An 18,675-nucleotide genomic window follows, 5' to 3' on the forward strand; every position below is an offset into this window, starting at 1 on the left:
CAATCTGAAGCAGGCTCCAGGCTTTAAGCTGTCAGCACAGAGCCTGACACGGGGCTCAAACTCACGAACTGTGAAATCATGACCTGAGCGAAGGTAGGATGCTTAACTGACTGAGCCACCCAGACGTCCCTAGCCCCTCTGGTTTTCAAAGCCAAATATTATGGGGATTTATCTTCCCAGTGCAGGTCCCCTGTGCCAGGGGTGCCTGGTGTGGAATCTGTTCTTTTCCCTTCTCTGTGCTTGTGGTGTCCCTTCCTCTCATGGTCAGTCTTGTAGATCAGTTTGGTCCCTGATTCTCTCTGCTCTTCCTGCCATTTTTCTTGTGACCTCTTCACTACAATTAGCTGTGGAGCATCTGCTGTGCCATTCTTTGGGTCGTTTTCTGGGTTATTTACACTGATGTAAATGTTATCGAGGTATATCTGTGAGATGAGGTGAGTAGGATCCTCCTACTCTGCCATCTTCCCTGGCAACTCCCTACCCCTCCCTTTTAAAAAATTGAGATATAGGGGTGTCTGGGTGGCTCAGTTGATTAAGCATCCAACTCTTGATTCTGAATCAGGTCATGATCTCATGGTTAGTGAGATCAAGCCTTGTGCATGGTTTGTGAGATCAAGCTACAATACAGAGCCTGACAGTGCAGAACCTGCTTGGGATTCCTGCTCTGCCTCTCTGCCCCTCCAGCTCATGTGCTCTCTTTTTCTCAAAATAAACAAACATTTAAAGAATAAATTAAAAATAGGGGTGCCTGGGTGGCTCAATTGGTTGAGTGTCCAACTTTGGCTCTGGTCATGAAGCCTGACAGCTCAGAGCCTGGATCCTGCTTCAGATTCTGTATCTCCCTCTCTCTCTGCCCGTCCCCACTGGCTTGCTCCCTCGCTCTCTCAAAATAAACATTAAAAATAAATAATAAAAAAATTGATGATACAATTCAAATAACATAAAATCCACAAATTTAACAAGTGTACAAACGAGTAATTTTTAGTGTATTTACAACCACCACTGCTATCTAATTCCAGAACATTTTTGTCACCCCCAAAAGAAATAGACACATTAGCAATTACCCTCCATTTCCCCCTCTCCCACAGCTGCTGGCAACCACTAATCTACATTCTGTCTATATGGATTTCCTTGTTCTGGACATTTCATATAAATGGAATTATACAATATGTGACTTTTCAACTGGCTTGAATTGTGTATTTCTCCCTTTAATAGCATCAGGTATCAGGTGTTTTTCTTTCTTTCTTCCCTTCCTCCCTTCCTCCCTTCCTCCCTTCCTTAATTCTGCCAGTTTTCTTTATGTATTTGGGACTCTGTTGTTAGGTGCATATACATTTATAATTTATCTTCTTGATTTATTAATGCTTTTATCATTACAAAATGAACTTTGTCTTTACTAATAAATTTTAAAGTCTATAATGTCTAATAATAGACACTCTAGCCGTCTTTGGTTACTGTTTACATGACATATCCTTTTATATCTTTTAACTTTCAGCCAGTTTGTCTTTGAAACTAAATAAAATTTTCTGTAGACAGCATACAGAGTTGGATGTCTTTTTATCTACCTTGCCAATCTCTGCCTTTTTAATGGGAGTATAACCTTCATTTACATTTAATGCAGTTGCAGATAATGGAGGATTTAGGTCTGCTATTTTTCTACTTTTTTCTCTAGTATTATGTCTTTTTTTTTCCCTCAGTTTCTCTACTAGTACATTTTCTTTTTTGGTGTTAAATAGATATTTACTAGTGTAGCATTTTAATTCCTATGGTGACACTTTTACTATATATATTTTTAGTTATTTTTCTTCGTGGTTGTTCTTGGAATTGCCATCCATGTTTTAATATAAATTAACAATCTATTGGGTTAAAACTGAATTTCAACAGTATATAAAAACTTTTCTACTGTATAGCTCTCTCTCCTCCTTTCTTTATGCTGTTATTTCCACAAGTTATATCTCTATACATTTTTGTAAAATAATAATTATTATTATTGCTCTATGCATGTCTTTGAAATCATATGAAAGAAAATGGAATTAGAAACAAAAATATGTTTATACTTTTATGGTTAACCTATGTAGTTATCTTTACCAGCACTCTTTATTTTTTCATATGGATTCAGGTTACTGTCTCATGTCTACTCATTTCATCCTGATGAATCCCTTAGTGTTTCCCATAGGTCAGCATGCTAGCAATCAACTGAGTTTATCTGGAAATGTCTTAATTTCTCCATTTTTGAAGGGTAGTTCTGCCAAATACAGAATTCTTGGTTGACACATTTTTTTTCTTTCAGTTCTTTGAATATGTGATTGCAATGCCTTTTGGCCTCCAAGGTTTCTGATGAGAAATCAGCTATTAATCTTATTGAGGATCCTTTGTACACAATAAGTAACTTCTCTCTTGCTGGTTTTAACATTCTCTTTATATTTTTAACAGTTTGATTATGGTGTGTCTAAATGTGGATATTTTTAAGTTTATCCTGCTTGGATTTCCTTCAGTTCATCAGATGTACAGATTCATAGTAACCATAAAATTTGGGAAGTTTTTCTCCAAATATTCTTTCAATCCCATTTTTTTTCTCTCCTTCTGTAACTCCTATTATGTATAAAATAGTACTCCTGGTGGTGTTGCAGAGGATTCTAAGATTCCGTTCCTCTTTCTTCATTCTTTATTCTTTCTGTTTCTCACACTGGCTAATCTCAATTGGCCTATCTTCACGTTCACTGATTCTTTCTTCTGCCTGCTGAGCTCCTCTAGTGAATTTTTAATTCTATCTTTTGTGCTTTTTAGCTCCAGAGTTTCTATTTGGCTCTCTTTTTTTGTAATTTCTAACTTTTCATTGAAATTCTCTATTTGATTAAAACACTGTTCTCATACTTTCCTTTAGTTCTTTGATATGGTTTCATTTAGCTCTTCAAACATATTTTAAGTAGTTAAGTCTTTAGTTAAGTCTAATGTCTGGAATTTCCCACAGTTTCTAAACTGTTATTTTTCTTGTGTATAAACCGTATTTTTTTGGTTTTAATTTCCATAGCTTGTATTTTTTTGTTGAAAATGAAACATCTTAAATAATAAAATTGGTAATCCTGGAAATCAGATTCTATCCACTTCCCGAAGTTTGCTGTTGTTGCTTTATGTTTGTTTTTTTTTTTAAGTAACTTTTCTGAACAAATTATGTAAAATCTATTGAAGTTTCTATTCAAATAGCTTGGTGGTCAGTTAATGCCTAGACTGAGACATCCTCAAACACCTAGAACCAGTAAACATGGGAGATTTACAAAGGGACTTTGTGTGCATGTCAGGGTATACCTTCAACTTTGAGCTATGCAGTTGTCAACTCTGCCTTAGCCTTCCTTTTCTTCTTGCACAGAGACTCAAGGGGAGCTGTAGGTAAAGGGTAGGGTCTTTTCAGGTCTTTCCTGAGAATACACACAGCTATATGCACATGGACACTCTTCTAGAGTCCCAGGAATACGTCAAAGCTTTTAAACATCTATGGGCATAAATCCCTGGCTTTACATTTAAGCTTTTGGTTACTCTATTGTTTGCATCAGGCATTATAACATTAAAACATTTGCCTATAAACATTCTTGCATCCCAAGCATGTGCACATGCATGCACACGCACACACATACACACACACACAGGCTTTTTACAATGAATGAATATCTCTGAATGAGATTAAATAAGGACAAGTCTTATGAATGACAGATCAAATATTGACAATTCTTTGGGAATGAAGTATTGAAACAGGTCTAGCTCTGTTCTGTTCCCTCTAGTCCTGGGAAAGCAGGCTGATACTTTTCAAGGTTATTACAGAACTCAGTCTGGGGATGAGATTAGGGCAAGTTTTGAAAAAGTTTTCTAAAAAGTTTTGCCAATTTTTTGTTGCTTTTATCAAGAGACAAATTCTTAGGTCATTACCATTTTCCCTGCTATAATGCCCCACTTCCTTTAAAATGTTCCAACCAGTTCTCTCCCCATAGCTTTTTGCTCCTATTGACCATGATTATTAATATATAAATATTTGAATGTCTATAATGAGCACGGGTATAAGGGATAAAATTGCTTACCAAAAAAAGTCAGGTTTCAGAACTTACTATCTATTATAAATAGAATCCTGTTCTACTTAGGAATCTTAAGAATGTTACTGGGCATAATAAGTAAATGTCTAACAACTATCTCATCTTTGGGGAGTTGTTACCTTTATCTTATTTATATTTTATGGATTTAATTAATTCAAATGTTTATTCATTCTCAGTTGAGGAAAAATCTATTTGGCCCATATGTTTACCACTAATGGTATATGACTTTGCCCTTGGCCCAAAATGCTAAGTGGATCTTTCTCGTATCTACTGATGCATGATATATTAATTGACAACAGCTATTAGAATAATTCCTAGGCTTTCATTCTAGAGCTCTACTGGTTTAAGAAAGGATTTTCCTACTATCGACTTTCTCACTCTGAGAACAGATGGAGAACATGAAAATTATAATCTCAAGTATAATATAGTTATTAGATCTCCTATTGTCTTATTGATGTATTCAATACTTTACTCACAGGGACAATATTTCTCAGGACACAATGTACCATCACTGAATTATTTTCTCCTCCCACCACTGTCCAATACTTCTTAAAATTAATGTCTCCAACTATATGAAAGAGGGACATAAACAAATAGCAGGACACTATGGGCCTCAAAAAGTATTAAGACATCAGATCGGATTTTTATTGGTAGACATTCCGTCTTCTGACCTGGGGCCTGAAAGTAAAAGACTGATCAAAGTTTTCCTGTCCAATTGTTTTCTTGCTGGTAGCCATTTGTGTGTGTGTGTGTGTGTGTGTGTGTGTGTGTGTGTGTGTGTGTGTGTGTGTTTTCCATTAAGTGTGCTATTTTTTTAAAGTTTGTATTTAAATTCCAGTTAATATCCCGTGTAATAGGAGTTTCAGGATACAATATAGTAATTCAACACTTCCATATGTTACCCAGTGCTCATCACAACAAGTGCACTCCCCATCACCTATTTAACCCATCCCCCCACCCTTTTCCCCTCTGGTAACCATCAGTTTGTTCTCTAGTTAAGAGTCTGTTTCTTGATTTGCCTCTCTCTCTTCTTCTTCCCTTTGCTCATTTGTTTTGTTTCTTAATTTCCACATAAATGAAATCATATGGTATTTGTCTTTCTCTGACTTATTTTGCTTAGCATAATACTCTCTAGCTCCATCCATGTCATTTCAAATGACAAGATTTCATTCTCTTTTATGGCTGAGTAATGTTCCATTGTATATATGTGTATATATACATCCTCTTCTTTATCCATTCATCAAATGATGGACACTGGGACTGTTTCCACAATTTGGCTATGGTAGATAGTACTGGTGTAGATACACCAGGACGCATATGCATGTGTAACTTTGAGTTAGTATTTTTGTATACTTTGGGTAAACACCCAGTAGTGCAATTACTAGATCATAGAGTAGTTCTATTTTTCACTTTCTGAGGCACCTCCATATGGTTTTCCAGAGTGACTACACCAGTTTGCATTCTCACCAAATGTGCATGAGGGTTCACATCCTTGACAACATCCTTGACAACCACCTGTTGTTTCTTGTGTTGTTGATTTTAGCTATTCTAACAGGTGTGATGTGATCTCTCATTGTAGTTCTGATTTGCATTTCCCTAATAATCAATGACATTGAGCATCTTTTCATGTATCTGTTTGCTATCTGGATGTCTTCTTTGGAAAAATGTCTAACTCATATATTCTGCCCATTTTTATTTTTTAGTTTTCGAGAGAGAGAGAACATGAGTGGGGGGGAGGTATAGTGCCCATTTTTTAACTGGATTAGTCATTATTAAGGTAATGGGTTTTATAAGTTCTTTATATACTTTGGATACTAACCCTTTATCATATGTCATTTGCAAATATCTTCTCCTATTCCATAGGTTGCCTTTTAGCTTTATTGATTGTTTCCTTCCCTGTGCAGAAGTTTTCTATTTTGACAAAGTCCCAATAGTTTATTTTTGAATTTGTTTCCCTTGTCTCAGGAGACATATCTAGAAAGAAAGTGCTATAACTGAAGTCAAAGAATTTACTGCCTGTGTTCTTGTCTAGGATTATGGTTTCACGCCTCACATTTAGGTCTTTAATCTATTTTGACTTTATCTTTGTGTATGGTGTAAGAAAGTGGTCCAGTTTCATTCTTTTGTATGCTGTCCAGTTTTCCCAACACCATTGTTGAACAGACTGTCTTTTTTCCATTGGATATTCTTTCCTGCTTTGTTGAAGATTAACTGACCATATAACTGTGGGTTCATTTCTGGGTTTTCTATTCTGTTCCACTGATCTATGGGTTTATTTTTGTGCTAGGACCATACTGCTTTGATTACTATCGCTTTATAATATAATTTGAAGTCTGGAATTGTAATGTCTCCAGTTTTTTCTTTTTCAAGGTTGCTTTGGCTATTCGGGGGTCTCTTGTGGTTCCATATAAATTTTAGGATTGTTTGTTTAAGCTCTGTAAAAAATGCTGTGGGTATTTTCAGAAGCATTGCATTCAATGTGTAGACTGCTTTGGGTAGTATAGACATTTTAACAATATTTGTTCTTTCAATCCATGAGCATGGAATGTCTTTCCATTTCTTTGTGTCATCTTTAATTTCGTTCATCAGTATTCTATATTTTTCAGAGTACAGGTCTTTCATCTCTTTGGTTAGGTTTATTCCTAGGTATTTTATTGTTTTTGGTGCAATTGTAAATGAGACTGCTTCCTTAATTTCTTTCTGCTGCTTCATTATTGGTGTATAGAAATTCAACAATTTCTGAATGTTGATTTTGTATCCTGCAACTTTACTGAATTCATTTATCAGTTCTAGCAGTTTTTTGGTGGGGCCTTTTGGGTTTTCTATATATAGTATCACATCATCTGCAAACAGTAAACGTTTTACTTCTTCCTTGGTGATTTGGATGCCTTTTATTTCTTTTAGTTGTCTGATTGCTATGACTAGGACTTCCAATAGTATGTTGAATATAAGTGGTGAGAGTCGACAGCCCTGTCTTATTCCTAACCCTAGAGGAAAAGCCCTCTGTTTTTCCCCACTTAGGATGATGCTAACTGTGCGTTTTTCATATATGGCTTTTATTATGTTGAGGTATGCTTAATCTAAACTTACTTTATTGAGGGTTTTTTTTTTTTAAATCATGAATGGATGTTGTATTTTATCAAATGCTTTCTGTGTATCCATTGAAAAAGATCAGATGTACTGTGTTGATTCATTTGAAAATACTGAACCATCCTTGCAACCCAGGAATAAATCCCCGCTAAGTGTGTTTTTATTTTTATTATTTTACTTTTTATTTATTATTATTATTATTATTTTTTATTTTATAAGAGAGTGCATGAGCAGGGGAGAGGGGCAGAGGGGGTAGAGAGAATCTAAAGCAGGCTCCATGCTCAGCACAAAGTGAGATGCAGGACTCGATCCCACTACCCTGGGATCATGATCCAAGCTAAACTCAAGAGTCAGATGCTCAATTGACTGAGCCACCTAGGTGCTCCAAGTGTCATAGCCTTGCATATAGTGAAAATTTCTTCCAGTCTCTGATTATAGGCTTAATTAATAATTAATCCTGGGGCGCCTGGGTGGCTCGGTCGGTTAAGCATCCGACTTCGGCTCAGGTCATGATCTCATGGTCTGTGGGTTCAAGCCCCGCGTCGGGCTCTGTGCTGACAGCTCAGAGCCTGGAGCCTGTTTCAGATTCTGTGTCTCCCTCTCTCTGTGACCCTCCCCCATTCATGCTCTGTCTCTCTGTCTCAAAAATAAATAAACGTTAAAAAAAAATAATAATAATTAAAAAAAATAATTAATCTTAACATTTGGTAATAAGAGCATTTTTGTTGGTCTTTTTTTTTTTTTTTTAGTAGCATCATAGTGGGGAATTAGAAGCAGTTATACCAGGTGCTTTTAGTTACTGTTAGATACTTGTTCGGTCCTCTTAAAGTTAACCAAAAAATATGCCTAAGACTAGGGAAAATTCGTCATGTACAATTCTTATACATATAAAGATGTCTATTGGCAAATTATGAAAAAAAAAATTTATATCTGAACTGAACCAAGTCATCTCAAAATGTTATCCCATCAATCCAAACCCTACACCACACCAATTCAGTATCCTTATCTTAAAATCCCCACAGGAAATATTTACTGAGTTCCTGCATGGGGTGCTACTCATCTTCTAAATCTGCAATTTGCCGGTGGCGATCTCACAGGGGTGCTGTGGGCTATTTTAAAACTCTACAGAAACAACACTAATACCTGGTATCTAGTGTACACTACACAAACTACTAGCTCAAAGTACTTTCGATTTTCAATATTAGGGGTGCCTGGGAGGCTCAGTTGGTTAAGCATCTGACTCTTGATTTTGGCTCTGGTCATAATCTCACGGTTCGTGGGTTTGAACCCCATGTCAGGCTCTATGCTGGTAGTGCGGAACCTGCTTGGGATTCTTTCTTTCTTTCCCTCTCTCTCTGCCCCCTCCCCGCCCCCCCTCCCCCCCGGCTCATGCTCTTGCACAAAACAAATAAACATTAAATTTCAATATTAGATAATGCCATATTCCTTTCAATGATGTTGTATCTTTGCAAAGCTAGATTTTTGGGTTTCTGTAGTAAAAGCAGCAAATAACTGTGGTTGTGTTCAATTTCATATCAAGGTTTGAAAAGTTGTACAAGGGTTCTAATAGCTGCACATATCTCATTAGTAAATAACTGTGGTTATTTATGAACAAAGTAAAATATTTTCTTTCAAAACCCAAAACCAAAAGGAAATACCTAATATTTTTATTAAGTTGCTAAATCAAAACAGCAAATATTTATGTCCTAATAAACTTATAGCTGTTTCTAAAAATACTTCTTGTTTTTACATGCATTCCATATAATAATGAGAAAAAAAAAAAATCACCAAAACACTAAGGGCACTGTGAACAGAGAAAACTTGGAAATCTTTGTCTGAAAAGGAGTCCACTAAACCAAACAAACAATTATCCATACAATTTTCTTCATTAAATACATCTTGCCAAATAACTTACTTTTCTGAACCATAGACTGGCTCATGAAAAGCTCCATATTTCATTAAAGGCTTAAATATCACTGAATTTTCACATGTCATTCTAGAATTAACCAGCTAAACCACAAATAAAATTTCAAAAAATAAAAATTTGATTAATTTATGCAGATTACCTGAGTGAGAGCTCTCAACGGTGGTATCTGATCTGGAATCCAGATAAGAAGGAATCTGTTTTAATTGTGGAACATAGTACATCCTGGTACTACCAGGAGGCTTATATGGCAACAGTGAAGGCTGGGCTAAGGAGATAAAAATGAGAACAATTAATAAGAAGATTTGTTAAAATTCATTAAACAAATATTGAGTGCCTTTAATGTGCCATGCAGTGTACAAGATTTGTGGCATATATCAGGGCACCCGGCTGGCTCAGCTGGAAGAGCATGCAACTCTTGATCTCAGGGTTGTGAGTTTGAGCTCCATACTGGGTGTAGAGATGACCTAAAAAAATAAACTTTAGGTCTGCCTGGGTGGCTCAGTTGGTTGAGTGTCTGATTCTTGATTTTGGCTCAGATCATGATCCCAAGGTCATAGGACTGAGTCTCGTGTTGGGCTCCACACAGAGCATGCAGCCTGCTCAAAATTCCCCCCACCCCCGCCACTTGTGCTCGTTCTCTTTAAAAATAAACAAACAAATAAACTTTAAAAAAAAAAAAGGATTCTTGGCATATATGAACTAAAACAAAAAATCTCTGCCTTCAAGAAGAGCTAGCATTCTAGAGGAAGGAGATATACAGTAATAACACATTAAATAAGTAAATTATTTATTATTTTAATAAATTATAAGTTACATGAAAAAGAAATTAGAAAATGCTGAGGATTATTAGTAGGACTACTAGGGAAACCAGGGCAAGATGCAGTTTAAATAGAGTGGTAGGGGGGCGCCTGGGTGGCTCAGTCGGTTAAGCGTCTGACTTCGGCTCAGGTCATGATCTCGCAGTCCGTGAGTTCGAGCCCCGCGTCGGCTCTGTGCTTACAGCTCAGAGCCTGGAGCCTGCTCCGGATTCTGTGTCTCCCTCTCTCTCTGACCCTCCCCCATTCATGCTCTCTCTCGGTCTCAAAAATAAATAAACATTAAAAAAAAAAAAAAACAAAAACAGAGTGGTAGGGGTAGGTTTCATTGAGATCAGTTTTTTAGCAATCTAGTCCATGTACAGATGGCTCTAACTAAAACCCACTTTATCTTACATTGAACCCCAAATTGTTAACCCCTTACTACTGATCTTATGGTCTTATTCTGTCCCCCAGAGCCATAGAAAATAAGTCTAATTCACTTCTATGTGAAAGATCTCCAAAATAAATTTCTTCTTTTCAAAATAAAGTTTCAATTATAGAAGTATAAATTCCCAATTTTAAGAAAATACATAAAAATTGGTATAGTTTTGTTGTTGTTAGTTAATTTTAGCTATTTGGTGGGTGTGTAATGGCATATCATTATGGTAAACATTTGCATTTCCCCAGTAATTATGTTTAGAATCTTTTCATGTGATTATTGTCATAAAATTTAAACTGGTAGGAATAATAGTGAATTTATTAGCACAGTCACTGTGCACAACATTGGTATTAAAAAACACAATTGTGTTTCTATACACCAGCAAAACCACACAGGAAAAATACTACATACAGTGTCATGAAAGAAAAATATAATATCAAATATCTAATGAATAAATGTAAATAAAGAAAATAATGGTTGCTGTTGGGAAAGAATAAAAAGACTGGAGAAGAGTAAAGAAGAAAGTTCAACTATAAAATAAATTTCTTCAAAAAATTTGAAAACAAACCAAATATATAGTATATTATTCTGAATTTTAAAATTCAGAATAGTGACCACACAGTCATGTGTTTAACATACGATTCTTTGAAATTTAAAATGTTTTCATACAAAAAAAACCCCACCAAATTTTACTTTTAAATCCACAGTATTAAACATAATTTAAAGGAATCCTTCCAGGTCCTGTATACAAAGGTAAAACCATAAATTATGGTCTCTATATAAATGTATGCATTTGATGTGAGCAGAAGTTTAAACCACACTCTCACAGTTGGATTTCCCCTCTTGTGCTTCTCCCACCACCATGAGAACAACATAACCCAAGGTACATATTGTCTCATTAGCCTTGGTTTCAGAACAAGGCATATGGAACAGACCCAAACCATTTCTGTAGCCTAAAGCCAAACTCCAATTGACCCACAAAGCCCATGAGTGAAAAAAGCAAATGTTTATTTTTATAAAGCACTGAGATTTTCAAGGTTGTTTAATAGTATCACTGTAGTACTAGGTAACTGATATAGACAGAAAGGTGTTCTTTGTGATATTTATTAAACTGTAGATTTGGGGGGCATTTTTTTCACAATGAAAATGTTTAAGAAGTATAACCATCTTAACATATAAATGTACCTGTTTAAATTAAATTCACTGAAAGTTAAATGCTGAACCAAGAAATTCTCTTTATATATTTAGGTGTATCCCATCTTATCTACAGATAGATAACCTTTTTGCATAAGGAGAAAAACTTAAAGTAACATTTTGAGTAGACCTGTGCTAACTACTAAATACTTTAAAATTAGTAACTTAAAGTTCCCACCCTCATTTGAGGGAAGAGCGGAAACTTAATTGTTAATTTTCCTGTTATTGGTCTGAAAGAGGAAATAACACTCTAATTTGAATGTTATACTGTATAAGCACTATTGAAATATCACTGTGACAACAGCAATATGAACACTCTAAATGTAGACCTTATGGTAGAGACTGCTAGCTGTTCATCAAAATCCACTCTTCATCCTGAAAAACACAGCTAAACTATTCCTAGCTACGAGAAAATCATCTGAGCCACTTCTAGGCCTAGTACGTGTGCTTCTCTCTCTTTTTAAAGTTTATTTATTTACTTTGAGAGAGAAAGAGAGCAGAGGAAGGGCAGAGAAAGAGGGAGTGAGAGACTCCAAGCAGGCTCCACGCTGTCAGCACAGAGCCTGACATAGGGCTTGAACCCGAACACCGTGAGTGCGTGACCTGAGCCAATCCATTGGGTCAGATGCTTAACCAACTGAGACACCCAGGTGCCTCCACAAGTGCTTCTCTATGCTTTTTCTGTCCCTTCTAGCTGATTGTGGTGGTGAATCCAAGGTAACTGTGGGCTCCATGTTTTGAAGACAGCAAGTCAACCTAGGTCCTTGGTCATTATTTTATAAGAAACAGATTGGTATTGTATTTGTACTATTATATATTTTTGCTACTATTTAACATTGTATTATATGTAACATTTAATATAAGACAAAATGCCAATAATTCACCTGCCAGCCTAGAACTAGACCTCCACAGTTTTTAAATTTTTATGAACTACTTGCATTATTATAAGTATCATGAGATAAAAATATGTCAATCGCAAGCAGCATGAGTTCCACATAAGTTTTTTTTTTAAGTTTATTTATTTATTTTGAGGTGGGGGTAGTGGCAGAGAGAGAGGGAGAGAGAGAATCCTAAGAAGGCTCTTCATTGCCAGCACAGAGCCCAATGCGGGGCTCGAACTCATGAACCATGAGATCATGACCTGAACCGAAACCAAGAGTCAGACACTTAACCAACTGAGCCACCCAGTCACACCAACTTCCACATAAGTTGTAACTCCACTAGAAATTAAGGCAAAAACATAATCACACTCTCTTCATAGCTGTGTAAATAAAAGATGGATAGAATCGCTTGGATCCTAATGCATAAAACAAAAATTTCGTTTTCTCACTAGAAAGACCTCCTCACAAATTTCTGAGATCACTGCATATAAAAGTTGGTATTATGACCTAAAATGTAATCACATTCTCTTACCATCTGTGCCATGAGGATGAGTAATCTGTTGAACTGAAGATGATGACACAAACTTGACAGGAACTTTGTCCAGGTTCTGGGTACTGGGCTCTGGACTTTCAAATCCATGATCTTCAGCATTAATAAAAATTTCAGATGAAAACATGGTTTTTCCTGGACTTTCTGTTGTTATCTGAGTGACTGCATCAGATGATAATTTTCCAGAAAAGGCAGAAAATGGGGTCTTAATCTCCTCTGACGGTCTGAACAAAAAAGAGAAAGGACACAGCAGGTCATATCCATGGCTTATCAAATACTCTAATCTCTTTCCAAAGGTAGCTTCAAGGAATATTTTGTGGAGATACATCAACTTCAAATGGTTATTTCTACAGTACCCTTTGCCATCTGAGATACTTATAATCCAATTGTGCATGAGTTTACTTTTATTCATTTTAAAATCTACTTTAAACTTCAATTTAGAATGCTATCATACAATTTAGCTGAGTAATAGTACTTTTCAGTTGAAGTAAAAATATATTCATTTCAAAAAATTACTAGAAGTCCACTAAAAATTAAATGCACAGTGTACAAAAATAAACAAGAAATAATGACTTGCATGAAGAAGTTTATATGTTAGTGGGGGAACCAGAGATTTTCAAAATTGTAATTATGTATTATGATTTTAGAGAATATTAAAACAGAATAAAGAAATTACTGAATAAACGCAAAATGAAAGAAGATAAATCTTGTTTACAGAATTCCAAATAATATATGTAGATACTTCCCCATCCAAGGAGGTGAAAATTAATCTCTCCCTTCTCCTTTGAGTATGGGCTGGATTAAGCAACTGGACTCCAAAGAACAGAGTAATAAAAAGGGATAAATAGTAACTTTATAGTGTAGAAACCTAGCAAACACCATGGTGATGAAGGTTCATATCACCAATGTTGTCATGCAGATGTCACATTCTCTATGCTATGATGTGAAGCAATGGGTATTTCCTTCTTATGGTATTCTTTGCCAAAACTCCTAATTCAAGTCTAATCATGTGAAAAACATCAGCCAAACCCAGACTGAGGGACATTCTACAAAATATCTAACCAATATTTGTCAAAACTGTCAAAATCATGAAAAAAAGGAAGGAATGAGGCACTGTCATTGAAAAGAGAGGACTAAAGAGACATGACAACTATCTAAAGGGAATTGTAAATACTGAACTGGGTCCTGGAACAAAAAAAAGGCCATTAATGGAAAAAATATGAAATATAAATAAAGTTGGGAGTGTAGTTAATGGTAATGTACAAATGTTGCCCTCTTAATTTTGACAAATGTTCACAACCGTAATGTAGAATGTTAATAGGAAAAGCTGGCAGATGGATACAGGGAACCCTATTATGTCTGTCTTTTCTGTAGACCTGAAAGTACTCAAGGGGCACCTGGTGGCTCAGTCTATTAGGTATCCAGCTCTTGATTTCAGCGCAGGCCATGATCTCATAGTTCCTGAGATGTAGCCCTGCATGAGGCTTTGACTGACAGCGCAGAGCCTGCTTGGGATTTTCTCTTCCTCTCCCTCTGCCCCTCCCCGACTCATGCTTTCTCTCTCTTTAAATAAACTTAAAAAAAAATAAACTTACTCAAAAATATTTTTTAAAAACAGAGTAATACTGTATTAATATTGTATTAGATACAGTAATAATGTATTACAAAACAGAAGAACCCTTCAATTTCTACCCTCTGTCTACTATTCAATTGAATAGGAAAACTGAAGAGGAAAATTATGAGAAAAGAAAATAAGGGGTCAATCTTCCTTATGAATATGCAAGCAAGAATACTAAGTAAAATATTAGAAAACCAAACGCTGTATGTATGCAAATTCATACCAAGATGGTTTACTCCAGGAATGTAAGGTGAGTTAACACTCAAAAATCAATCAACATGATTCACCACGTCAAAAAAATAGAGAAAATGTTTATGACCACATAAATATAGCTAAAAAAGCATTTGATAAAGCTCAAGAATTATGTATGAGAAAAACTTGTAGCAAAGGGAAATCACAAAAAACTTTAGAGCAACCATCCTATTCATACTGAAATGTAGAAAATGCTCACTGTTAGACTAGGAACAAAATAAGGATGTCAATTCTCACCATTTCTGTTCAACTTTAGTAAAGGTCTTAAATGGCATTAGCAGTAAGTCAGGAGAAAGAAGAAAGAAGAAATAATAATACATATTTTATATACTTAGGTACACAGAAAACCTAAAACAATCTAAACATAACTAATTAAAATACAGATTTTTATAAAAGTTGCCAGATAGGAGATAGAAATTTTTAAAAATCCACTTTTGGTATCAGAAAAATTATAAAATTAAAGGCTAAAAAATATGCCATCTGTAATATGATCACAAATATCAAATACCTAATAGTATAATTAAAAATGTAAGAACTCTACGTAGGAAGCTATTCATTAGAGAAATTAAAGGTAACCTAAATAGGACTTCCATTTCCAGGTAGAATACAGTACATAGCCACAGGCCATCATTCCTGTTACAACAAGGAAATAAAATTGAATAAATTATAAAAATCATAGGTAAAAGATATCAGAGAGCTATGGAAGCAATCAGGAAATAATATCATCTAATATGCTAGAGAAGGGATTTTGGAGATTATGGGCAGGGACTGAGTGTAGGCAGACATACTCCCCTGGGAAAGAGAAATCACCAGAGCTTTTGAGGAACTCATGGGCTACCATGGAGTGAAATCTAGCAAAATGCCAAGCCAATTTCCCCACAGGACATTTTCTTAGTATCACGATGGTATGGGAGAATGTGAAATTGAGTCAGAGAAGCAGAGTGAATTCTGCTTCATAGTCAAGGCATTAATAACAAACCAAGTCCCATTAGACAGAGGGACCTTTAACAAACATCAGGTCTCCTCCTCAAGACATTTGCCAAATTTTGAACCTCAATAAGGCAGGAAGCTAAATAACTACTGCCTGAGTGAGAGAACTTTCAAATCTGAGGACACATTCCAGACTCGAGAGAAAAAAACCAGAAGTGCCATTCCCAAGAAAGGGGCTGAGCCAAAAAAAGTAAAATCAATTGTAATGTTTGGGTTCTTATGGGACAAATTTCCATTAAGAAAGTGTAACTACAGAGGTGCCTCGGTGGCTCAGTCAGTTGGGCATCCAAGTTCGACTCATGATCTCGCAGTTCATGAGTTCAAGCCCTCTGTCAGGCTAATAGCTGATGCTGATAGCTCAGAGCCTGGAGCCTGCTTCGGATTCTGTGTCTCCCTCTCTCTTTGCCCCTCCCCCCAGTCATGCTCTGTCTCTCAAAAATAAATAAACATTAAAAAATATATATGAAAAAGAAAGTGTAACTACAACATAGCTGGGCTGCCCTTACATTTGCCACATTCAAACCTTCAAGGCCTGAGAGTCTAAGCAGAAGAACTCAAACATCTGAGACACTATCTCACTGTATTTACTTACTGCAGAATCAAAGATCTGTCAGGATTAAAGCAAAAATCCAGGAAGGCCACAAATCAGGAAAAATCAAACGCATAATGAGTCAACTACAGCTTCATCCCACTGCTTACTCAGTAAAATACCTGACATGACTGAAGTGATCAGTCATTTTTTAGGATTTATTTTTTATTTTTTAATTTTTTTTAAATATGAAATTTATTGTCAAATTGGTTTCCATACAACACCCAGGGCTCAGCCCCAAAGGTGCCCTCCTCAATACCCATCACCCACCCTCCCCTCCCTCCCACCACCCATCAACCCTCAGTTTGTTCTCAGTTTTTAAGAGTCTCTTATGTTTTGGCTCCCTCCCTCCCTTTTTTTTTTCCTTCCCTTCCCCCATGGTCTTCTGTTAAGTTTCTCAGGTTCCACATAAGAGTGAAAACATATGGTATCTGTCTTTCTCTGTATGACTTATTTCACATAGCATAACACTCTCCAGTTCCATCCACGTTGCTACAAAAGGCCATATTTCATTCTTTCTCATTGCCAAGTAGTATTCCATTGTGTATATAAACTACAATTTCTTTATCCATTCATCAGTTGATGGACATTTAGGCTCTTTCCATAATTTGGCTATTGTTGAAAGTGCTGCTATAAACATTGGGGTACAAGTGCCCCTATGCATCAGCACTCCTGTATCCCTTGGGTAAATTCCTAGCAGTGCTATTGCTGGGCCATAGGATAGATCTATTTTTAATTTTTTGAGGAACCCCCAGACTGTTTTCCAGAGCGGGTGCACCACTTTGCATTCCCACCAACAGTGCAAGAGGGTTCCCATTTCTCCACATCTTTGCCAGCATCTATAGTCTCCTGATTTGTTCATTTTAGCCACTCTGGCGTGAGGCGGTATCTGAGTGTGGTTTTGATTTGTATTTCCCTGATGAGGAGCGACATTGAGCATCTTTTCATGTGCCTGTTGGCCATCCGGATGTCTTCTTTAGAGAAGTGTCTATTCATGTTTTCTGCCCATTTCCTCACTGGGTTATTTGTTTTTCGGGTGTGGAGTTTGGTGAGCTCTTTATAGATTTTGGATACTAGTCCTTTGTCCGATATGTCATTTGCAAATATCTTTTCCCATTCTGTTGGTTGCCTTTTAGTTTTGTTGATTGTTTCCTTTGCAGTGCAGAAGTTTTTATCTTCATGAGGTCCCAATAGTTCACTTTTGCTTTTAATTCCCTTGCCTTTGGGGATGTGTCAAGTAAGAAATTGCTATGGCTGAGGTCAGAGAGGTTTTCTCCTGCTTTCTCCTCTACGGTTTTGATGGTTTCCTGTCTCATGTTCAGGTCCTTCATCCATTTTGAATTTATTTTTGTGTATGGTATAAGAAAGCAGTCTAGTTTCATCCTTCTGCATGTTGCTGTCCAGTTCTCCCAGCACCATTTGTTAAAGAGACTGTCTTTTTTCCATTGGATATTCTTTCCTGCTTTGTCAAAGATTAGTTGGCCATACTTTTGTGGGTCTAGTTCTGGGGTTTCTATTCTATTCCATTGGTCTATGTGTCTGTGTTTGTGCCAATACCATGCTGTCTTGATGATGACAGCTTTGTAGTAGAGGCTAAAGTCAGGGATTGTGATGCCTCCTGCTTTGGTCTTCTTCAAAATTACTTTGGCTATTCGGGGCCTTTTGTGGTTCCATATGAATTTTAGGATTGCTTGTTCTAGCTTCGAGAAGAATGCTGGTGCAATTTTGATTGGGATTGCATTGAGTGTAGATAGCTTTGTGTAGTATTGACATTTTAACGGTATTTATTCTTCCAATCTATGACCACGGAATGTTTTTCCATTTCTTTGTATCTCTTCAATTTCCTTCATAAGCTTTCTATAGTTTTCAGCATACAGATCTTTTACATCTTTGGTTAGGTTTATTCCTAGGTATTTTATGCTTCTTGGTGCAATTGTGAATATGATCAGTTTTTTTATTTGTCTTTCCGCTGCTTCATTATTAGTGTATAAGAATGAACTGATTTATGTACGTTAATTTTGTATCCTGCGACTTTACTGAATTCATATATCAGTTCTAGCAGACTTCTGGTGGAGTCTATCGGGTTTTCCATGTATAATATCATGTCATCTGCCAAAAGTGAAAGCTTAACTTCATCTTTGCCAATTTTGATGCCTTTGATTTCCTTTTGTTGTCTGATTGCTGATGCTAGAACTTCCAGCACTATGTTAAACAACAGTGGTGAGAGTGGACATCCCTGTCGTGTTCCTGATCTCAGGGGGAAAGC

The 18,675-nt window shown here is 36.3% G+C and overlaps 1 protein-coding gene across 5 annotated transcripts in view; it reads right to left on the reverse strand.

Annotated features, from left to right (window-relative positions):
• Positions 1-18,675, reverse strand: part of ALMS1 (ALMS1 centrosome and basal body associated protein) — a 231,023-nt gene that overhangs the window by 86,878 nt on the left and 125,470 nt on the right. For all 5 annotated transcript variants that reach the window (XM_086700836.1, XM_086700840.1, XM_086700835.1 and 2 more), the window contains 2 exons: positions 12,943-13,184; positions 9,239-9,364 (listed from right to left, as the gene is read on the reverse strand). In XM_086700836.1, coding sequence (XP_086556962.1) covers positions 9,239-9,364; positions 12,943-13,184 — 368 coding nt within the window. The remainder of the gene's footprint in view (positions 1-9,238; positions 9,365-12,942; positions 13,185-18,675) is intronic.

Source organism: Puma concolor, chromosome A3 (assembly GCF_028749965.1).
Source record: "Puma concolor isolate L17-30 chromosome A3, mPumCon1.1.hap2, whole genome shotgun sequence".
Classification (NCBI taxonomy): Eukaryota; Metazoa; Chordata; class Mammalia; order Carnivora; family Felidae; genus Puma; species Puma concolor.